The 25,300-nt window shown below is 40.4% G+C and overlaps 1 protein-coding gene across 2 annotated transcripts in view; it reads left to right on the top strand.

The window, feature by feature from the left end:
• APBA2 (amyloid beta precursor protein binding family A member 2) overlaps window positions 1-25,300 on the top strand; it is a 656,749-nt gene that overhangs the window by 471,260 nt on the left and 160,189 nt on the right. For both annotated transcript variants that reach the window (XM_073618863.1, XM_073618862.1), the window contains one exon: window positions 3,789-3,875. In XM_073618863.1, the coding sequence (XP_073474964.1) occupies window positions 3,789-3,875 (87 nt within the window). The remainder of the gene's footprint in view (window positions 1-3,788; window positions 3,876-25,300) is intronic.

Raw genomic sequence — 25,300 nt, 5'->3', positions numbered from 1 at the left:
AAGAGCTATTAAAAGTACTCCATTCTTTTTGAGAGGCTTGATATGCAAATTGACAGGAGCCCTTCAATTCCGCCGGGCCGTTGGAACCCATGCCGCTAGGACCGATTCTACAGACCCTCGAGCTGCTTTTGTGCTGTTTTTATTACATTGCACATATGTAAGTGCAGTTGTCTTTTAAATAAAACTATATTACATTATACCTGCCTTCTGTGGCTCTTTGTGGTGGAGCCAATTTCACAGAGTCTTGTGATGGGAGAAGGAGACAGATGAACACTTGGAGGATATATGATACTGGAGAGTTTTTTCACATATCCCTGCTTATTTGATCGTGACCGTATTTACCCATGTATGGAGGAGAGAGATAGATGTGGAATATGATGGAGATGGAGTCTGACCTTTGAATCGAGCAGTTTGTCATTTCTTAGATTCATGCTTTATGATTACTTTCTGGCCGGGTAAATCTGGTGAGCGCATTCTATATTCACTTTGGTTGGAGCACTATTGTTTTGGAGCATTGGAGCACTTATTACTTCAGGAGCACGGTGTTGGAGAACATATTGAAGAGTGGTTTACCACAGAAATGTATGGACTTTTATGTATATTGATCATTTTTGCACATTTTGATTATGATTAATTAATTCCTATAGCCCAACATAGCAAAGTCTTCTTTCCAAGATTCAGATGATGTTCTAGCCTAAAGAAGGACGTGTTGTACTTTGCCCGAAACTGTTGCTATTTGGAACATAGCATGTAACTTTTGTCTTTTTGGACTCTTAATAAATTTTAAGTGCAGCAATCCCTGTTTGTTTTTTCTATCTATCTATCTATCTATCTATCTATCTATCTATCTATCTATCTATCTATCTATCTGAGAGAGAGAGAGAGAGAGAGCTAGTTACTAGGTCACTAGGTGGATATCATGTCTAGGGAAACCAAATACTGAACATCATTAGGGTTCTGGCCTGCAAGCTGTGCACATTGGGTCTAAACTGGCCAAATCCCATTCTTGCAGTGTATTTGTTCGCTCAGCTTAATAAATTAGGTAAAACCTTGTTCGCTTTGAGCACCCAATCACGTACTAGGAAAATTAAATGGATGCTTGTTATACATGATTGGATGATTGAAGCTTCATATTATTCATTAATTTAAAGGAATATTAATTTTGCTAAGTGAACACTATATACACCCTTAGTAAGTTAACCTTTATAATTGCACATCCTAGATTTTTGCTTAATACTAAATTTTTTAAAATGACTTCCAGTTGTTCATGCAAGTCTCAAATAAAATGGTAAGACAACGGGATTTGTAGCTTAAGTTTCTTTTCTTATTCTGCCAGAAAGCTGCAGATTTCTTTGTGGGAATGAATACTATTTTAACGTGCCATTTTATAGTCAGTGCTGTCTTTTTGTACTTAGTGATACCATTTATATCAGAGCAGATGTAGAAATGGAATCTGTAATCATAATGTTCTACTGTATGAGTTTCTGGCATCAGAAATGTAACATAAAATAGCGCTCTTCGTGACCCAAAATCATACCAGTCCCTACCATCCCCAATATGCTGCTATCTTTGCTAGTCTCCCGTCTATATTTGGACTCATTCATTCACACTACATAATGATAAGTGCCTTGACTGATGAGATGTAATTTACTAGCAAATGGTTCCAAAAATGTCCCATGAGCCTTTGTTCTTATGCCTCATGGTATTTATCTTCTGAGAATATGATAATTAGGTAAACTGTGCCAGAGCAGATCTCTTCACTTGACAACAATATGCTGTTTTTTACTCTTTGCCCCAAAGCTGTATTTTATATGCATTTAGTTTATGTAAAGATTTGATTATCATCTACCATCATATCAGCAGACCATACTACTGTTTTTCACAAAACTGGATTTGACGTTGAGAACTTTCTGCACTAGCTTGTCTGAGATGTAAGTCATGTTTTATCTTTGGGGGGACATTTTCTCCTATTCATTTTCAGCCTCTATATTCTCAGTCAAGCAGGCAGACTCGCAGCTTCCACCCACGAGATCAGCGTGTGGTTCTCCTGAGTTTCTATGCCTTTTTTTTTTTTTTTTAACATTTATCATCTAAAAAGTGCTGGTCTCCCCCATGGAAACCAAATTATCTCTCAAAATGGTATCCCAACATTTTCTAGTGCAGGTTGTGGCTTTTGTAGTGAGACAATGTTGTCAAAAGCTGCCTTTTGCATTCAAACTACACCCTGCACAAATGCACCTGTTACAGAATAAGGAATACTTTACTAATCCCAAAGGAAAATGGGGAACTTGTTGACAGGTTTGGACATAAAACGCAGCAGAAGGACTTGCTTCACCTGCAATGACAATGCATCTCAATGGGGGTGATTTACTAAAACTGGTGCACACAGGATCTGGTGAAACTGTGCATAGTAACCAATCAGCTTCCAGGTTTTGTTGCCAAAGCTTAATTGAGCAAGCTGAAGTTAGAAGCTGATTGGTTACTATGCGCAGTTGCACCAGATTCTGTGTGCACCAGTTTTAGTAAATCTCAACCAGTAGGACATGCTGCATCCAAAGAAAAGCAAAGCTGCTAAAAAACAGCCTCATAAAACTAGTAAATGAGAATTTGCTGACCAGCATTTAGTGTGTTTTTTTAAACACGTTTGGGCAACAATGCCCTAATGCTTACTTCTGCTTTCATTCGGCAGCGCATTGGGGTTTATTTACTAAAGCTGGAGCGTGCAAAATCAGACTCACGTCAGCTTCTAACCTCAGCTTGTTCAATTGAAGGAGAAGTACAGCCAAAGCATGTTTAGCTGTACTTCTCCTATGAAACACAGGAGTGCAGTTCTGCCCATTTTCAGCAGACAGCGGGCCGAAGCTGAGCCGGTCCAGGCTCTGGGAAGATTGCGACAATATGGTCGGGATCCACCCACATGGACTGGCATCCAGCTCAGCCTGTCAGCGATGAGAAGTGAAATCTCAGCCAGCCGCTCCCGCTCCCTCCGCAGCCCAGCGCTTCAGTGAGCATGCGTGGGGGGCAAAGCAGAGAGGCAGTGACTGACAGTCACAGGCTCTCTGCTTAGGGAGCTCTGAGAACCGAGCGATCGGCGGTGTTTGATCGCTTGGTTTTCAGTGTTAGAGCCGGCAGAGGACAGATGCAGCATTGAACCGATGCTGCATCAGCCTAGGTAAGTATGAATCTTCAAAATCAAACCAAACCCCATACTTCTCATTTAAGCTTTGGCAATAAAACCTGGAAGCTGATTGTTTTCTATGTAGAAGTGAGCCTGATTTTGCACTCCCCAGCTTTAGTAAATAAACGCCAGTATCTCCTTTTAGATTTTATAACCCATACTCAAAGATGTTCCAATTTCTGAAAATGTTATTCAGGAAAGGATCACAGCATAGTTCAGTGGACCTGGACATTGATATGTAGGTCTAATATTATGATCATCTTCACTCTCAGCTCTTTCACAATCCTAATAGAAAGCTGTGTCATGCGATCATCTCATTATCATGATCATCATCATAAAAATAGCAAATTAGATGATGCACAGTGAAAGTCAATAATTGCTTTGGTCATTATTAGTTAAACTACCCATGACTTTTTTTTCAATTTATATACACTTTAGTTGTTGCAGTTTGTATTTGGTTTACTTGTGTTTATGATAGCCACCAACCTACTACGTGAATTCATGAAACATTTTTGCATGTGTCACACTTCTCATCTAAATACTGTAAAATAGACCATTTTAGCTTAGAAATTTGAATTAAATGATTCTCTTTTTATTTGCCCTATTCTAGAATTCGGAAGGAGACTCACAGACGTTAACAGAAGTGGATCTTTTCATATCGACACAGAGGATCAAGGTTTTAAATGCTGATACACAGGTATGTTGCAAGTGGGTCTTACATTGTTTTATGTCTTTATATCTGAATTCCTTTAAAATTAGTAAAATATTCTAGTTTGTGCTGTCATCAATGTATCTACACAACACTTATACCATATTTATATGTCAATCTAAGTAGCTTTTGTTTTACTCTTTGGGAGAAGGAAAGTGTCCAGCTTTATTGTAAAAAAGAAACTGTGGACACTCTTGCCAAGGAAGATATTCATCAGTAGCAAAGCCTGTTTCTATATGAAAACCTTATCTTTTACTAGGTGAACATAGGGGAACATGGCTGCACTGTGTACAAGTTGGCCTCTGCAGTGCTAACTACTAATCTTCATGATAATGAACTAAAGGCCCATACACACGATCAGAAAATTGTATGAAAAATTCCGCATTCAAATCGATCATACGATAATCTGATCATTAGTACAGAGCTTTTGAGAGCCGATCACGACAGTTCATCTAATATTATCCGATGGGTCAAGCACAAACATTTTTCTCGTATGATACCAAATCATACAATTTTTGTTTAATCAGTTGTCATTCGAAAACACAATACAAATACACTACAACACATTACATCACTTCCAAATTTTTATTCTGTTGTATGAGAATTTTCGTCACTTTAGTAAACTCTTCATTTTCGATATGAGATTAGCATGCAAAAAAAAAGGAATATGATTTGTCCGATAATCTCATTGTGTGTACCAGGCATTACAGAATGATTACTCCCACCTCTGAAAACTCTACATAACATCTTTTCTAAGCCTTTGTGTTGTTCTTCACAAGATTAAATTACAATATGGGCAATTATTTTACAGGGGTTCATGTTTCCTATTTTGTGGCTCCCGTCCTGATATGGCAAATTTGTCAGCCCTCTAAAAATGGTATCATAGTACGTTTATTTGTGGTAGTAAACACCATGAGGTTGATTTACTAAAACTGGAGAGTGCAAAATCTTATTTGCATAGAAACCAATTAGCTTCCAGGTTTTTTGTTAAAGTTTAACCACCTCAGCTCCGGAAGGTTTTATCCCCTTCATGACCAGGGCATTTTTTGCTATTCAGCACTGTGCTACTTTAACCACTGGCTGACCGCTGCCACAATGGCAGCGGCAGGCAAATGGGCGTACCTGTACGTCCCCTTTAAGAGTCGGGGATAGCAGGCGCGCACACGCGCCCACCACGTACAGTGTGACTGTGCCCGTGGGACCGGCAGACTTAATGTCCACCGGTCTCCCGGCGATCGTGTCACGGAGCCTCAGAACGGGGAAGTGCCTATGTAAACAAGGCATTTCCCCGTTCTGGCTTGTGTCATGACAGAGATCACCGCTCCCTGCCATCAGGAGCGGTGATCGCTGTCATGTGACTTGAAGCCCACCCCCCCACAGTTAGAATCACTCCCCAGGACGCACTTAACCCCTTCATCGCCCCCTAGTGGTTAACCCCTTCACTGCTAGTGTCATTTATACAGTAATCAGTGCATTTTTATAGCACTGATCGCTGTATAAATAACAATGGTCCCAAAATAGTGTCAAAAGTGCCCGATGTGTCTGCCATAATGTTGCAGTCCCGATAGAAAACACAAATCGCCGCCATTACTAATAAAAAAAAATTTAAAATAAAAATGCCATAAAACTATCCCCTATTTTGTAGACACTATAACTTTTGCGCAAACCAATCAATATACGCTTATTGTGATTTTTTTTTACCAAAAATATGTAGAATACATATCAGCCTAAACTGAGGAAAAATTTTTTTTTATGTATTTTTGGGTGATATTTATTATAGCAAAAGGTAAAAAATAATGCGTTTTTTTCAAAATTGTTGCTCTTTTTGTTTATAGCGCAAAAAATAAAAACCGTAGAGGTGATCAAATACCACCTAAAGAAAGCTCTATTTGTTTGGGTACAACATCACACGACCACGCAATTGTCAGTTTAATCAACGCAGTGCCGAATCGCAAAAAGTGCTCTGGTCAGGAAGGGGTAAAATTTTCCAGGGCTAAAGTGGTTAACTTACAATTGCACAGGCATGCAATGCTGTAGGCAAATTAAATGTTTATCTTTTTTCACACAAATAGAGCTTTCTTTATGTGTCATTTGATCACTGCTTGGTTTTTTATTTTTGCAATATAAATGAAACTTTTTTTTTTTTTTTTTTAATACTATACTTTCTACCCCTGTTTGATAAGTAGACAGTTTGAGGCATTTAGTAAAAGGCATGGCGAGTTTTTTCAAGTTGTAATTTTTGGGACTTTTTTTTTTTAATTGAAGACATTAAATACAATTTTTTTTTTTTTTTTTTACAATTATTTCTTACATACTGTCACCATTGCAGTACAGCGTCATCATATGACTGGTGTGGTGGTGATCGGAGACAATGACTGAAGAAAGTATGTTCAAAAATAAAAATTTCAAATAATTTTTAATTTAAATTGTTTTTTACAATTTTTTTACGTATTTTCATCTAAGTAGTTCAGTGTCACCATTGTCAACACTCTCTGAGAGGAAGGGGGTGATCAGGGATTTTTTAAATTTTGATTGCTGATATAATGAACATCATTGTTCCAGCAATGCTTTGAACTGTAATGAATGAGTTTCATAGTTACATAGCAGGTGCGGTTGAAAAAATACACAAGTGAATCAAGTCCAACCTATGTGTGTGATTTTATGTCAGTATTACATTGTATATCCCTGTATGCTGTGGCCGATTAGATGCCTATCTAATAGTTTTTTTTAAATACATTCATGACAGATGTGATTACTAGTGATCTGTGATTGGCTACAGCCAATCACATGGTACAAGGTGCTGTGGTTGGCCCAGGTACCATGTGATAACTGTGGGCCAATCACGGCTCACTATTATAGGAAGAATAGGAATGAATCTCATTCATAACAGCTTTGCTGACATTGTGATCCTCGAGCCCCTCAAAGTGGGCTGGTACCGTGACCCGCAATCCGCTGTGTCTGGTGGATACAGCAGTTGTGCATGCGGGGGGGGGGGGTGTTTTCACGCGCTGTGCACCCCGGCGGGCACAATGATGTACATGTATATGCAGTATACTGTATATGTACTGTGGCGGGTCAGCAAGTGGTTAATTCAAGAAGCTGAAGTCAGAAGCTGATTGGCTACCATACACAGCTGCACCAGATTTTGCACGCTCTAGTTTTAGTAAATTAACCCCCTTGTCTTACTAGCAGATGGCACAAAATCAAAAATGATTTCAGAAAAAAAGAGGTCATCAGGAAAGCTCACTCTAGTTTGTTATTTCCTTCATGATGCATAGTTGTTTCAGATTGAGCATATTTGCCCACATTACTAAATCTGACTCAGTGGAAATGTACTTCTGTTCTTCTCTTCTGTGTTTTGTATAGCCTGACATTATGACAAGGGTCAATTATTATCACAAAGTGTGAACCTAATCGTGCCCCTTCAATTTTCGCTAACAGTGCTTTGTTGTTGTCGTTAATTTCATTTTCTTCTGCTGCAAGCATAGTGTAGGACATAGTTTGTCAGCAGGCAGGGCAGAGAGCTGCATTTTAGTACATCGATCTATGTGCCATGACAAATCCAGAAATATGGCTCCTTATGCAGCTGACATTCTTCATTGAGCTGAACTGTGGGGATGCTTGGCAGAATTATTTATTGTTCTGTCGCAGCATACATGAATAAGAAAAGTGAAAGCATGGAGATATACTATTATACATTTTTACTGCCATAAAATATTACCTAGAACAGATCTACCACTTTAATGACACATTTTCTTGACCTGAGACTCAATATACCACCGAATAAGTGATATAGTAAACAAAAGGGAAAAAGCCTTCATATTAACAGCCTTTTCACCTGGGCAGCATCCGTTCCGGTCAGCAGGGGATCTATAAACCGATCTTCTGTTGAATCAGAGCAGAACGAAATGAAGGTCACTTTTAGGACATCTCTGTCCATTCTGGGTTTCCTCTAGCTTGAAACTGGGGTTTAACAGACCCATGCTAGGTCTACTTGCAGAAGATGTAAGCAGGTGCACACTTGTTTTTCAGACCAAGATGGACTTGGAGGTTATCAGATGTAAAGGACATCTGTATACATTTGCCCGTTCTTAGACTAATATTGAGCTTCTCTTCAGATCACCTGAAAAATTGGCAGGGGGATTTGAATGGAACAGCTGTGTGAGAGAGGCCTAAAAGACCAATCTATTCAAAACTGATATTTAAGCTTTGAGTAGATGCTGGCAGGCTAATTATGAACCAGCTTCTTATAGTTTATTGAGACTTTCATAGTCAAAATTCAACACCGGTTTCCACCTTCACCTACCTGCTGCTGGCATTACAGTGATTTATTGGTGTCCCCAATTGATCATTTATTCATTATTATTTATTCATTTATTTACTTTTTTTTTACTATACAGAATGCAGTATTTGCAACGTAGTAGAATAAGTGAAATTATATTAGCTGTGGGGCAGAACCAGATTTCTGGTGGCTAAATCTTGTCACTGAGTTATTAAGACATATAAAAAGTGAACCTTAGTATACAGCGCTATATAGTGCTATATAGCGCTGTATACTAAGGTTTATTAATAGTTACATAGTTGGGTCTTTTTTTCAACCAGACTAAGTCCATCTAGGTCAATCAATAAAAAGGGGCAAAGAAAAAATGACAAATCTATACACACAATTTTATACCCGCAGTTGAACCAGAGAAAGGCAAGAAACCCCAGCAAAGCATGATCAAATTTGCTCCAGCAGGGGAAAAAAATCCTTCCTGATTCCCCAAGAGACAACCGGATTTTCCCTGGATCAACTTTACCTATAAATGTTAGTACCCAGTTATGTCATGTACATTTAAAAAACGAAACCAGGCCTTTTTTAAAGCAATCTATTGAGCTGGCCAGAACCAGCTCTTGAGGGATTCTATTCCACATTTTCACAGCTCTTTCATTACTGTTGACCCCACAATAGTGATAAAACTATTCCGCGCAAGGGAATTTAAAAAGACACACGGCCAATCACTAAGATTAGAAGAGAAGCGGTTTAACCTTAATCTGCGTAGAGGCTTCTTTACTGTCAGAGCAGTAAGGATGTGGAATTCTCTTCCATAGGCAGTGGTTTCAGCGGGGAGCATCGATAATTTCAAAAACGACCACAACATACAGGGATATACAATGTAATATAAACATAAAAGCACACACAGGTTGGACTTGATGGACTTGTGTCTTTTTTCAACCTCACCAACTATGAAGCCTCTCTGTATTTGGAGATTAAATCTCCTTTCCTCCAGATGTAAAGAGTGCCCCTTGTCCTCTGTGATGGCCTTAAACTTAACGCCAAGTTCACTATATGGACCACTTATGTATTTATACATGTCGATCATATCCCCCCTTAATCTCCTCTTCTCAAGAGAGAATAAATTCAGTTCCTCTAATCTTTCCTCATAGCTGAGCTCCTCCATGCCTCTTATCAGTTTGGTTGCCCTTCTGTGCACTTTCTCCAGTTCCCCGATATCCTTTTTGTGAACTAGTGCCCAAAAATGAACTGCATATTCTAGATGAGGTCTTACTAATCATTTGTACAGGGGCAAAATGATCTCTCTCTCCCTCCCTCTCTCTCTCTCTCTCTCTCTCTCTCTCTCTCTCTCTCTCTCTCTCTCTCTCTCTCTCTCTCTCATCTATACCCCTCTTAATACAAGAAAGGATTTTGCTCGCTTTGAAAACCGGAGCTTGGCATTGCATGCTATTATTAAGCTTATGATCTACCAAAACACCCAGATCCTTCTCCACTATGGATTCCCCCAGTTGTACTCCCTCTAGTATGTATGATGCATGATGCATATTCTTATACCCATGTGCATAACTTTACATTTATCAACATTAAAGTGATTCTAAGGTCTCATTTTTTTTGTTTCAAAATAACAAACATGTCATACTTACCTGCTCTGTGCAGTGGTTTTGCACAGACCAGCCCCGATCCTCCTCTTCTCGGGTCCCTCTTCGACACTCCTGGCCCCTCCCTCCTGTTGAGTGCCCCCACAGCAAGCAGCTTGCTATGGGGCACCTGAGCCGAATGCATTAGAATAAAATAGAATAGAATGCATTAAGATAAAAAGACCTTCTGCCTTTACAACCACTTTAACCGCTTGCCACCCGCTGTCCGTCATATGACGGCCAGGCGGCGCGGCTCTCGTTTTGGGAGGGAGTCATATGATGGCCCTCCATTTAAACAGGGAATGCGCGCGATTATGCGGGCGCATTCCTGTTCCTTCGGTGGTGGCGTGTCACGGAGACACAGCTCGCCACCGAGAGGGATGAACAGCCATTGGTCATGGCTGTTTACCACGTGATCGGCCGTGATGAAGTCATGGCCAATCACAGATGGTTTTGCCCCACTGTGCACGGCGCAAGCGCGCGATTACGGGGCCGCGCTGCACGTGCACGTCGGTGGCGCCGTGTTCCCGGGAACACTGCTCGCCACTGACGCTGGTAAACAGCCATTGGCTGGCAGCTGTTTACCACGTGAACGGCTGTGATCCTTTCACAGCTGATCACTAAATGTCAACAAACCGCGATAATGAGATGTTACGATTGTGTGTGAGGAGGAGATTGTGGTAACATCTCGTTGCTGCTTACAGGGTACACCAATCACACTAATTGCCCCCCACCAATAAAGAGGACCTGTCATCACCCATCATAGTACCTGTCACGGTTCATCTGAGTAGGTATAACAAATAATCTCGCGCTACTCCAAATAACAAGCAGCTAACACACCAAATTAGATAAATGGCAAAAAAAAGTGCAAATAAAAGTGTAGCGCTATAGAGAAGTGGGCTATAGTGTAATTCCGTAAATTCAGATGAAATTGAATAAAATTGAGAACACTCACATGATATTAGAATAAAAAAGCACTTGTACAAAGTCAGTAAGCAGCAGTGGGGACCTTCCCGACACGTTTTGTCTCCAAGGACATCGTCTGGGGTCCAAACAATGTCCTTGGAGATGAAAGTTTTGGTTGCAGCATTTCCGGTGTTGACATCATTATCAATACTTCCTGTATGTACCTCGTATTGATTGATACTATTTTGTGTTTATTCACTTTGTTACTTTGTATGAAAATTGTACATTTTTTCACTGTTTTTTTTGCTATTGGGCGTATAGCCCACTTCTCTATAGCGCTACACTTTTATTTGCACAGTTCATCTGAGTACCTGTCAGTCCATATGAGTACCTGTCACAGTCCATCAGAGTACCCGAGTACCTGTCACAGTCCATCAGAGTACCCAAGTACCTGTCACAGTCCATCTGAGTACCCGAGTACCTATCACAGTCCATGAGAGTACCCGAGTATCTGTCACAGTCCATCAGAGTACCCAAGTACCTGTCACAGCCCATCTGAGTACCTGTCACAGTCCATCAGATTACCCGAGTAACTGTCACAGTCCATCAGAGTACCCGAGTACTTGTCACAGTCCATCAGAGTACCCGAGTACCTGTCACAGTCTATCTGAGTACCTGAGTACCTGTCACAGTTCATCTGAGTACCTGAGTACCTGTCACAGTTCATCTGAGTACCTGAGTACTTGTCAGTCCATATGAGTACCTAAGTACCTGTCACAGTCCATATGAGTACCGAGTACCTGAGCACCTGTCACCGCCCTTCAGAGTACCGGAATACTAGTCACCAGCCCATCAGAGTACCCAAATATCTATCTGTAGCCCATCAGAGTACCCGAGTACCTGTGACCAGGCCATCAGAGTACCCAAGTAACTGTCACAGTCCATCAGAGTACCTGTGTTCTTGTCACAGTCCATCGGAGTATCCGAGTACTTGTCACAGTCCATCTGAGTACCCGAGTACCTGTCACAGTTCATCTGAGTACCCGAGTACCTGTCACAGTTCATCTGAGTACCTGAGTACCTGTCAGTCCATATGAGTACCTAAGTACCTGTCACAGTCCATATGAGTACCAAGTACCTGAGCACCTGTCACCACCCTTCAAAGTACCCGAATACCAGTCACCAGCCCATCAGAGTACCCAAATACCTATCTGTAGCCCATCAGAGTACCCGAGTACCTGTGACCAGGCCATCAGAGTACCCGAGTACCTGTAACCAGGCCATCAGAGTACCTAAGTACCTGTCACCAGCCCATCAGAGTACCCGAGTACCTGTCACCAGCCCATCAGAGTACCCGAGTACCTGTCTGCAGCTCATCAAGTTACACAAGTACCTGTCTCCAGCCCATCAGAGTACCCGAGTACCTATTTGCAGCTCATGCCTCATAGAAAATACGCAGCCCATCAGAGTACCTGAGTACCTATTTGCAGCCCATGCCTCATAGAAAATACATTGGGGTGTTTGCTTTCCAAAATGGGGTCATTTTGTGGGTAATTTCACTGTCCTGGTGCTCTAGGACCTTCAGAAATGTGATAGGTGGGAAGGAATTGAGATGTGTAATTTATGCTCCTAGAACGCCTGAAGGTACTACTTCAATATTGGAACTCTGTATGTGGCCAGGCTGTGTAAAAGTCTCACACATGTGGTATCGCCATACTCAGGAAGAGCAGCAGAATGCATTTTGGGGTGTAATTTTTGCTATATACATGCTATGTGTTAGAAATATCTTATACATTGACAAATTTGTGTAAAAAAAAAAAACTTCTGGAAAAAAATGAACCATTCAAAAGACTCATTATGCCTCATAGATTATAAGTTGGGGTGTTTGCGCTCCAAAATGGGGTCATTTTGTGGGCAATTCCATTGTCCTGGTGCTCCAGGGCCTTCAAAAGTGTAATAGGTGGTTGAGAAATGAGATGTGTCATTTATGCTCGTAGAACGCCTGAAGGTGCTACTTCAATGTTGGGCCTTTGTATGTGGCCAGGCTGTGTAAAAGTCTCACACATATGGTATCGCCATACTCGGGAAGAGTAGCAGAATGTATTTTGAGGTGTAATTTGTTGTATGCATATAGTTACATAGTTACATAGTAGGTGAGGTTGAAAAAAGACACACGTCCATCAAGTCCAACCTATGTGTGTGATTATGTATATGCTGTGTGTGAGAAATAATCTAATATGACAATTTTGTAAAAAAAATAAAAAAAATCTTCATTTTGCAAAGAATTTTGTGAGAAAAAATTACAACCTAAAAACTCACCATGCTACTTACTTAATACCTTGGAATGTCTACTTTCTAAAAAGGGGTCATTTGGGGGGTATTTGTACTTTCCTGACTTGTTAGTGTCTCAAGAAATGGGATTCACCTCATGTACTGAAGGCCTGATCAGATGTGATCAATTTTCAGTGATTGGCACCATAGTTTGTAGACTCTATAACTTTCACAAAGACCAAATAATATACACTGATTTGGGTTATTTTTACCAAAAATATGTAGCAGTATAAATTTTGGCCAAAATGTATGAAGAAAAATTTCTAATTAGCAAAAATTTATGACAGAAACAAAGAAAAAGGCATTTTTTTCACAAAATTTACGGTCTATAGCACAAATAATAAAAGAAAACCACTAGGGATTAAATACCACCAAAAGAAAGCTCTATTTGTGTGAAAAAAGGACGCAATTTTCATATGGATACAGTGTTGCATGACTGAGTAATTGTCATTCAAACTGTGAGAGCGCTGAAAGCTGAAAATTGGTCTGGGCAGGAAGGGGGTGTAAGTGCACTGTATTGAGGTGGTTAAAGAGGAAGTAAACTTTCTCTGCAGACATTTACCTGTAGGTAAGCCTATAATAAAGCTTACTTATAGGTAGTGTAAATATCTCCTAAATGTGTACTGTTTAGGAGATATTTAAATTACATTCAGCCATTGACATCACTGGCGCATGCTCTCTGAAGGAACGCGGGAGTGACGTCAACGCGGCTCCGGCCACTCACAACATCGGAGCTTGTGAACCAAGAAGAACCTCCGGGAAATATGTCAGCTGTCTCAGTTGTGCGGGCGCCACTGGAAGGCTTTGTTCTAAGGTAAGTATTTCATAATGAACTGGTATGCGCTGCATACTAGTTCATTATACCTTTTGTCATACAGGGGTTTTTTTTTCGTTTTTTTTTTTTTTTTGAAGAGTTTACAATGACTTTAAACCTTATCTGCCACATAGTTGCCCAATTAAACAGTGCATTGAGGTTGGCTTGTAAGTTGGAGACATCCTGTAAGGATGTTATTCCACTGCATAGCTTGGTGTCATCTGCAAAGACTGAAATGGTACTTTTATTCCCAAACCCGGTATCGTTTATAAATATATTAAAAAGTAAGGGTCCCAACACTGAACCTTGGGGTAAACCATTGATAACCTTAGACCATTCAGAGTATGAATCATTAACCACTACTCTTTCTGAATTCGGTCTTTTAGCCAGTTTTCTAACCATTTACAAACTGCTTTTTCCAAGTATGTACCTTACGCATTAGCTGTGTGTGGGGAACTGTGTCGAAAGCTTTTGCAAAATCCAAGTATACTATGTTCACAGCCACCTCTCTGTCCAAGGTTTTACTTATCTCCTCAAAAAAGAAATCTCATTTGTCTGACAACTTCTGTCTTTCATGAATCCATGCTGTCTGTTACTTAAAATATTTTTTTTCCAGCAAGAACTCATCTATGTGGTCTTTTCTTAAACTCTCCAGTATCTTCCCAACTATAGAAGTTAAACCAACAGGTCTATAGTTACTTGGTAAAGGCTTTGATCCCATTTTAAATATAGGCATCACATTGGCTCTATACCAATCCAGTGGTACTATACCAGTCTTTAAAGGATCCCTAAAAATGAGAAACTTTGTGTATTTTTGTACAGCAGCTGTACATGGAGTACGGGTAGCATGGGTATTATTGGTTGTGTTATATATAAAAAGTGATTGTTTCCACCTTAGATGTATACCCATAGCTGAAAAATATGTTTTAGGAGCAATGACTCAGATATCTGTAAACTTTACAAACATGAATTGACAAAATGATTGTCAGCATGCAGGAGATTACCAGAATATAACTATAGGAATTGTGCAACCACATACAGAGAGACATAGTCACGCAATACAAATGATTGGTTAGTGCAGCAGCCTCAGTGTGGGAGGTATACAGCCGGAGGTCCATTGGATTAGAAATATTGAATGGTTCTCAATTTTTCTATGCTGAAACTGTTCAGGGATAGGGCATGTTACTATGGTTTACAGGTTACAGTCTTACACAGAATTCATTATATGCATATTAGGTGAAATAATAGCTCAATGACAATCTCATGTGTAAGTTTATAGTGCCTTATCAAATTATGTAAAAACAATTATCATACTTTGATTTGTGACAGGATGCCATGTTTGGTTAACCACTTGCCGACCGGGTCACGCCGATATACGTCGGCAAAGTGGCACAGGTGCGCAAAACAATGTACCTGTATGTTGCGTCATCCGCGGCTGGCGGCGTGCGCACGACGCTGGAGCGTGCCTGTGGGTCCCGCGGACTCGATTTCTGCTGGTGGCCCGCGATCGTGGCACGGAGAGGCAGAACGGGGAGATGCCTATGTAAACAAGGCATTTCCCTGTTCTGCCTAGCAACATGACCGGGATCTACTGCTCCCAGTGATCGGGAGCAGTGATCTCTGTCATCTTCTAGTGAGCCCATCCTCCCTACAGTTACAACATGCTGAGGGAAGACAGTTAACCCCTTGATCGCCCCCTAGTGTTTAACCCCTTCCCTGCCAGTGACATTTACACAGTAATCAGTGCATTTTTATAGCACTGATCGCTGTATAAATGCCAGTGGTCCCAAAATAGTGTCAAATGTGTCCGATCTGTCCGCCGCAATGTCGCAGTACAATTATTACAATTTTTTTTTACCAAAAATATGTACTGTAGAAGAATACATATTGGCCTAAACTGTGGAAGAAATTAGTTTTTTTATATATTTTTTGGGGATATTTATTATAGCAAAAAGTAAAAAATACTGCTTTTTCTTCAAAATTGTCGCTCTTTTTTTGTTTATAGAACAAAAAATAAAAACCGCAGAGGTGATCAAATACCACCAAAAGAAAGCTCTATTTGTGGGAAAAAAGGTCATCAATTTAGGCTTCTTAGAGACATGGGAGGAGTGAAGTCTCCAACCATAGGTCCACATTTTGCGAGCAATTAGCTCCTATAAATTGTGCAGCTGGACACAATCCTTTTTAGCTTGGGAATAACTGTAGATCAGAGCTCCACCTAATCCACAGTCCCGAGGCAGAAGGCTTTGCCGAAGAGTCAGGGTGGGAGTCAGTACGTCTGGGAGCAGCTAGAGTTGGTGCATGTGCGCACAAAAGAAAGCTTGTGTGAATATGAGTACTGTCTAGAGCAGGGGTAATGAATTCAAATTCAAGCAGGTCCAGTACCACCTTACATCAGGTGTCCCTATCAGAGTGCCCCTATACATCAGGTGTCACACTCAGAGTGCCCCCTTACATTAGATGTCGCCATCACATTGCCGCTTATGTAAGGTATTCCCATCAGGGTACCCCCTTACATAAGAGTTCCTCATCAAAATGCCACCATACATCAGGTGCCCCTATCACAGTAACCCAATAAAACAGAAAATCCAATCAGAATACACTCCTATATCAGTTACCCCCATCAGAGTGCCCCCATACATCAGGTTCCCCCAACAGATCCGGTGTCTCCATACACGAGTGTGCCCCTCAGTGTGGCCCCATATATCAGCTGTCCCATCAGAATGCTCCCACACATCAGTTGTCCTCATCAAAGTGTCCCCTTATATCAGGTGTTCCCATCAGGGTGCCCCCTTACATAATGTTTCCCCATCAGCGTGCCCCCTTACATAATTTGTCCCATCAGAGTGCCGCATACATCAGATTCCCCCATCAGAGTCTCACTATAGACCAGTAGAGTCCATTCGTGCTGGGCAGGCAGGCAGGGGGCAGGAGTTGAAGGAGAAGTGTGCTGCAGGGGACAGGGCACACACATGACATCTTTGGTTGCTGTGACACTGGTGGTCTTAGCAACCAGTTACTGCAGCTTCGTGAGGATCCAGCGCAGCAGAATGGTGGATTGACCATCTCAACTAGGCTGTCAGTTGGTCCAGATTTGGACCACGGTCCACCATTCAGTGAAGGCTAGTCTAAGGAATCAGACAAGAGGGCAATGCAGTAAATCAAAGTCAGGGGACTTTTGAACATTCTTTTTGTATCAGAGAAATGCTGAAACTCCTGCAAAGGTAACCCATACGTTGTTTTAAACTTTCTTTTAATAAAAGTAAGAAAATAATTGGTGAGTGTCTGAGTCTTTGGAAGCACTACCTTGAGCTAATCTTCTTACAGTTTATATATTTTAACTATTTATCAGATACACCTGCAGCTAGAATTCAGAGGTAGTCAAAGGATTAGAATATATCTCAAACCAAACCTTTTTTTTTAAAGATTTGGATTTAGAGGGGAGGGATTAAAACACTGTCAGGTTTTACTGCCATCCAAGGGTCCACTACAAAGATTTCCCCTCAATTAATTTCACCTGACAAGAAGTGAGATAAAACCTCCAACAGAAAAACAGTTTGTGAGTGCTCTCGTAGTTCATTGATCTTCCTGCTCTCCAGTAACTGTCTGCCCGTACAGGAGGAGTGGGCAGACAGCTATACGGAGATTCTGCAGGACCCTGACATTGCACCCGCAATCTTTTGAATCCAGCTTTTATTTATTTTTAAAAGTGAACTTAGCCTTTAAAACACCTAAAATACCAATGCTTCACTGTTTCCAGGCCTCTGCAGATATGTGACCCTTCCATTGGGATCAAATACCTGTTACCCCCACCTGCGCACAGTGGTTCCTCTCCCATTCTTTAATGACATACAAGCCAGTGGGAGGAACTACTGTGTGCGGCTGGAGGAGCAGGTGTTCACAAACCAATAATATATTAATATGTAGATTAACTGCAGCTACCAGGGATCTGTGAAGTGCCAGTGCTGGAAAAGTAAGTAGAGATTGGCTTCTTTTGTAGTGCTGGCTATCTGTTGTAAGTGACCCTGTGGTTTCTTATCCTTCCTACTGCTGTAATTACTAGGCTTGTCAGTCTTTTGTTATTGGTAGAGCTGAAATATACAGGTTTGATTAATAAGAAGCATTCAGAATTTTTGTGCTTCATATACAGTATGTCAGTAGCTAAAATAAGATGATAGAAACTGTTCTATGACTATGGCCCTGGATTAGGGGGTCCTCAGCAGTGAGCATTGATCTCTGTGTACCACTGTCATCTAAATTCATATGGGTCTTTTATCGTGCTTTTGTGCTAGATTACAGTATTTTGGACTCACAGAACATCTTGACTTTGTTAGGGGCCAAGATGTGTGCTTTTCATTTGCCAGATAGAAATTATCTGAATTTCCCAATGGTGTCTCTCTTGTGGCAGGAAAAGTATACAGGCACATTAAATTCATTCCGTAGTGCATTGCTAAATTTGTTTTTATTTATATAACCCCTGTGAAATTTTTTGAGAATTGATGTTAAGCTCAGCTTAGTTGAAGAACCTCCTTAACAAATTGTATTTCTGTGACACTAATGCCTCAGGGGCTGGCTTTTCATGAGCTCTTTTATAAATCCACAGAACTGAAAGAAATAGAAATTTCAAAATACTAAATATTTGTGACTGACATTGCATTTTGAACTGCAATGGGAAATCACATTTAGATGGTGTTGTTTAAAGCAGGCTTACTATAAAGGGACATCAGCACAGGTTTTTTTTTTTTTTTAATGGAAAATTATTACAATTTGGTGTCAAATTAATTCATTTTTTTTAGGTTTGGACATTTACAAACTTATGATATAATTGCTGTGTTTTGAGTTATTTTGAGGAAACAGCAAATTATACCATCTGTACACTCACTACTTTACATTGTAGCAAATTTCATCAGTGTTGTCACATGAAAAGATATAAAAAAACATTTACATAAATGTGAGGGGTGTACTCACTTTTGTGAGATACTGTATATATATATATATATATATATATATATATATATATATATATATATATATACACACAGGATCTCACAATGAGATACTATATATATATATATATATATATACAGCATCTCACAAAAGTGAGTACACCCCTCACATTTATGTAAATGTTTTATTATATCTTTTCATGTGACAACACTGAAGAACTGATACTTTGCTACAATGTAAAGTAGTGAGTGTACAGCTTGTATAACAGTGTAAATTTGCTGTCCACTCAAAATAACTCAACACACAGCCATTAATGTCTAAACCACTGGCAACAAAAGTGAGTACACCCCTAAGTGAAAATGTTCTAATTGGGCCCAATAAGCTATTTCCCCTCCCCAATGTCATGTGATTAGTGTTACAAGGTCTCAGGTGTGAATGGGGAGCAGGTATGTTAGATTTGGTGTTATCGCTCTCACTCTCTCGTACTGGTCAGTGGAAGTTCAACATGGCATCTCATGGCAAAGAACTCTTTGAGGATCTGAAAAAAAGAATTGTTGTTCTACATAAAGATGGCCTAGGCTATTAGAAGATTGCCAATACCCTGAAACGGAGCTGCAGCACGGTGGCCAAGACCATACAGCGGTTTAACAGGACAGGTTACATACAGAACAGGCCTCGCCATGGTTGACCAAAGAAGTTGAGTGCACATGCTCAGCATCATATACGGAGGTTGTCTCTGGGAAATAGATGTATGAGTGCTACCAGCATTGCTGAAAAGGTTGAAGGGGTGGGGTGTCAGCCTGTCAATGCTCAGACCAAACACCGCACACTGCATCAAATTGGTTTGCATGGCTGTCCTCCCAAAAGGAAGCATTCTAAAGATGATGAACAAAAAAGCCCGCAAACAGTTTGTTGAAGACAAGCAGACTAAGGACATGGATTACTGGAACCATGTCCTGTGGTCTGCTGAGACCAAGATACATTTATTTGGTTCAGATGGTGTCAGGCGTGTGTGGCGGCAACCAGGTGAGGAGTACAAAGACAGGTGTGTCTTGCCTTCAGTCAAGCATGGTGGTGGGAGTGTCATGGTCTGGGGCTGCATGAGTGCTGCCGGAACTGGGGAGCTACAGTTCATTGAGGGAACCATGAATGGGGAACGGGGACCTGTTTTCTCCACTTTTGGAGACGGGGCCGTGGTCCCCCTCCTCCTTCCCCCTGCCGCTGGGCCAATTAGAAAGTGTAGCGTGCTTTGTGCATGCACAGTAGGGTACCAGCAGTGAAGCCAAAAGGCTTCACTGTCGGGTTAACTTACCAAGAATGGCGGTGGCAGCACCCGAGAGTCGATCTGAAGATCGGCTGGGGTGCCGACATCGCAGGCTCCCTGCACAGGTAAGTGCCGTGATGTCGCCATGGAGGAGTGGAAGAGGACTTCAGTGGCAACCTGTGAAGCTCAGGTGAACTCCATGCCCAAGAGAGTTAAGGCAGTGCTGGAAAATAATGGTGGTCACACAAAATATTGACACTTTGGGCCCAATTTGAACATTATTAATTAGGGTGTACTCACTTTTGTTGCCAGCGGTTTAGACATTAATGACTGTGTGTTATACAAGCTGTACACTCACTTACATTGTAGCAAACTGTGATTTCTTCAGTGTTGTCACATGAAAGGATATAATAAAATATTTACAAAAATGTGAGGGGTATACTCACTTTTGTGAGATACTATATATATATATATATATATATATATATATATATATATATATATATATATAAAAAACACAACACCATTTTTCTAGGTAAATATATTTCTAAAGGTGCTTTTGACATGGCATTTTCACCACATGTCGGTAACGACCCATGCAATCCATACATACAAAGAAACTAACACAAGTTCAGCAATGAAGTTATGTGTAATAAAATGGAATGACACAGGCAAAAAGTATTGAACATGCTAACTAAAATGTACTTAATACTTTGTTAAAAATCCTGTGTTGGTAATGACAGCTTCAAGACACCTCCTGTATGGAGAAACTAGTTGCATGCATTGCTCAGGTGTGATTTTGGCCCATTCTTCCACACAGTCTTCACATTTTGAAAGTCCTGTGGGCCTCTTCTGTGAACTTATTTCCTTTCTTTGAAACCAATTGAGAATTTCCTTGGCTTTGTGTTTGGGATCATTGTCTTGCTGAAATATCCATCCTCGTTTCATCTTCATCATCCTGGTAAATGGGAACAGATTTTTATCAAGAATATCTTGGTACATTTTTCCATTCATCCTTCCTTCAATGAAATGAAGTTTGCCAGTACTGTATGCTAAAAAAAACAAACCCACATGATGTTCCCACCTCCAAACTTTACTGTTAGTATGGCGTTTTTGGGGTGATGTACAGTGCCATTTGACCTCCAAACATGGTGCTTTTCACATGACATTTTCACCACATGTCGGGAAAAACCCATGCAATCCATACATACAAAGAAACCAAAACAAATACGTTCAGAAATTAAAGCGGAGTTCCACCCAAAAGGGGAACTTCCTCTTATACGCTTCCTCCCCCCCTCTGGTGCCACATTTGGCACCTTTAGGGGGGAGGGGGGAACGGGGACCTGTTTTCTCCACTTCTCCCCCTCCTCCTTCCCCCGCCGCTGGGCCAATTAGAAAGTGCAGCATGCTTTGCGCATGCGCAGTAGGGAACCAGCCTTTCGGCTTCACTGCCGGGTTCACTTACCAGGAATGGTGGCGGCAGCACCCGAAAGTCGATCTGTAGATTGGCTGGGGTGCCGACATCGCAGGCTCCCTGCACCGGTAAGTGCCCTAATAGTAAAAGCCAGCAGCTACAGTATTAAAGCTGCTGATTTTTTTCACCCAGGCTGGACCTTCTCTTTAAGTTATGTATAAAAAAATGCAATCACACAGGGAAAAAGTACTGAACACATCAAAAAAGGGAGGTGCAAAAAGGCATGGAAAGCCAAGACACCAGCTGAAATCTATCAGTAGTTAGAAAGCAATCCTGCCCCTTGTCAGTGCAAATTAATATCAGCTGGTTCAGTCTCAACTGATGGACTATAAAAAGGTGTCTCATTACCAAGGTGTCACACAAGAAACATCTCATGATGGGTAAAAGCAAAGAGCTCTCTCAAGACCTTTGCAACCTTATTGTTACCAGTTAAAAAAAATATTTTACAAATACACATTTAATGCAGTTACAGAATTCACAAAGCATTATGGATTTTCTAAGCAAGTACCATTTCCTTCAGACTCTCTTTGACAGACACTTTTTTTTTTGGCCCTATCTGAATGCAGCAGTCAGGAAAGGGGAAGGATTGGGTTGAGTTTTTCAGTTAATTATATAAATGCAAGCTTCTGCTATTGAGCTCTGTAAATAACAGGTAAAATGTAACACTAATGCCCCGTACACACGATCGCACATTCCGACAACAAAATCTATGGTTTATTTCCGACGGATGTTGGCTCAAACTTGTCTTACATACACACGGTCACACAAAGTTGGTCAGAAATTGCGAACGTCAAAAACGCGGTGACGCACAACACGTTCGACGAGCCGAGAAAAATGAAGTTCAATAGGCAGACGCACTTTGTGCGTCGGAATTGTGTACACACGATCGGAATTTACGACAACGGATTTTGTTGTCGGAAAATTTGAGAACCAGCTCTCAAATTTTGTGTGACGGAAATTCCGATGGAAAATGTCCGATGGAGCCTACACACGGTCAGAATTTCCGACAAAAAGCTACCATTGAACATTTTCCTTTGGAAAATCTGACCCTGTGTTTACAGGGCATAATTGTGAAAACATGTGAGCTCCATACACTGGTGTGAAATATACGGTAAGTATGACATATTTATAGTTCATTTTTCCTGCCAATAACAATGAATATATATATATATATATATATATATATATATATATATATATATATATATATATATATATATATATATTCATATACAGTGGGGACGGAAAGTATTCAGACCCCCTTAAATTTTTCACTCTTTGTTATATTGCAGCCATTTGCTAAAATCATTTAAGTTCATTTTTTTCCTCATTAATGTACACACAGCACCCCATATTGACAGAAAAACACAGAATTGTTGACATTTTTGCAGATTTATTAAAAAAGAAAAACTGAAATATCACATGGTCCTAAGTATTCAGACCCTTTGCTGTGATACTCATATATTTAACTCAGGTACTTACCATTTCTTTTGATCATGCTTGAGATGGTTCTATACCTCCATTTGAGTCCAGCTGTGTTTGATTATACTGATTGGACTTGATTAGGAAAGCCACACACCTGTTTATATAAGACCTTACAGCTCATAGTGCATGTCAGAGCAAATGAGAATCATGAGGTCAAATGAACTACCTGAAGAGCTCAGAGACAGAATTGTGGCAAGGCACAGATCTGACCAAGGTTACAAAAAAAATCTGCTGCACTTAAGATTCCTAAGAGCACAGTGTCCTGCGTAATCCTTAAATGGAAGACGTTTGGGATGACCAGAACCCTTCCTAGAGCTGGCCGTCCGGCCAAACTGAGCTATCGGGGGAGAAGAGCCTTGGTGAGAGAGGTAAAGAAGAACCCAAAGATCACTGTGGCTGAGCTCCAGAGATGCAGTCGGGAGATGGGAGAAAGTTGGAGAAAGTCAACCATCACTGCAGCCCTTCATCAGTCAGGGCTTTATGGCAGAGTGGCCTGACGGAAGCCTCTCCTCAGTGCAAGACACATGAAAGCCCGCATGGAGTTTGCTAAAAAACACCTGAAGGACTCCAAGATGATGAGAAATAAGTTTCTTTGGTCTGATGAGACCAATATAGAACTTTTTGGCCTTAATTCTAAGCAGTATGTGTGGAGGAAACCAGGCACTGCTCATCACCTGTCCAATACAGTCCCAACAGTAAAACATGGTGGTGGCAGCATCATGCTGTGGTGGTGTTTTTCAGCTGCAGGGACAGGATGACTGGTTGCAATCGAGGGAAAGATGAATGGATAGGGGATATCCTGGACGAAAACCTTCTCTCGAGTGCTCAGGACCTCAGACTGGGCCGAAGGTTTACCTTCCAACAAGACAATGACCCTAAGCACACAGCTAAAATAACGAAGGAGTGGCTTCACAACAACTCCGTGACTGTTCTTGAATGGCCCAGCCAGAGCCCTGACTTAAACCCAATTGAGCATCTCTGGAGAGACCTAAAAATGGCTGTCCACCAACGTTTACCATCCAACCTGACAGAACTGGAGAGGATCTGCAAGGAGGAATGGCAGAGGATCCCCAAATCCAGGTGTGAAAAACTTGTTGCATCTCTCCCAAAAAGACTCATGGCTGTATTAGATCAAAAGGGTGCTTCTACTAAATACTGAGCAAAGGGTCTGAATACTTAGGACCATGTGATATTTCAGTTTTTCTTTTTTAATAAATCTGCAAAAATGTCAACAATTCTGTGTTTTTTTGTCAATATGGGGTGCTGTGTGTACATTAATGAGGAAAAAAATGAACTTAAATGATTTTAGCAAATGGCTGCAATATAACAAAGAGTGAGAAATTTAAGGGGGTCTGAATGCTTTCCGTCCCCACTGTGTATATATATATATATATATATATATATATATATATATATATATATATATATATATTTATATGTATATATATATTTTTTTTAAATTATTATTTTTTTTTTTTTTTACATAATAAAGAAAATATATAAATATATAAAACACTACATTTAATATAACATGCATCTAAACTAAAACACTTAAAGCAAATGTTTATTACACATGTTTCTATTCTAGAATGTCAAAAAGTTGAAACCATTTTTCTTAAGTACTATATTTATTGAAATTTTGAAAGGTGTTCATACAAACAGTAAGGATTACATAAACTAAGGTAGTACAAAGTAGACTGTAAAAGAAGCATATCACATCCTATGCAAACCAGGGGACAGTGGAGAGGGTAAGTGTCTAGGAGAAACCTTCCTTTAATATTTCATGCTTAACAAAATATTATGTCTGCTGGTTCTACCAGAAAGGTATATTCACAGGAATTTTCCTTTACTAGGGTGGCATTGTAACATTTTCCTGTGTGCTCCTGAGCTGGAACACTGGCATGTTCTGCTCAAGTCACTGCAGTTACATTGTGACATTCAGCTGTCACTGGATTGCACACACATCAACAGAAATGCCATACAAATAAGATATGTGAGCAGGGAAAGAAAACATGAATAAAGTAAAAGAAAAACTGTTAAAAAAACGCTAAGCGTACTCTACAAAACTAAATATTGTTCAGTTCTACTGTCTAGTGTTTGCAAACTAGTAAAAGTATATTTCTAATTTCTTTTAGAGATGTATTGTATTGAATGATTAGGGTTTTCCCCAAATAATAGACCTTATCACACAGTTTGCTGATAGAACATTCTACAACTGAAATACCAGGTTTGAGTCAATTTCATTTTTGTCATTTACTGTCTTCATACAACCCACAGAA

This window comes from Aquarana catesbeiana, linkage group LG03, assembly GCF_042186555.1.
Source record: "Aquarana catesbeiana isolate 2022-GZ linkage group LG03, ASM4218655v1, whole genome shotgun sequence".
Taxonomy (NCBI): domain Eukaryota; kingdom Metazoa; phylum Chordata; class Amphibia; order Anura; family Ranidae; genus Aquarana; species Aquarana catesbeiana.
Note: the sequence above shows the minus strand (reverse complement) of the source record. Positions and strands in the feature narration are given on the sequence as shown.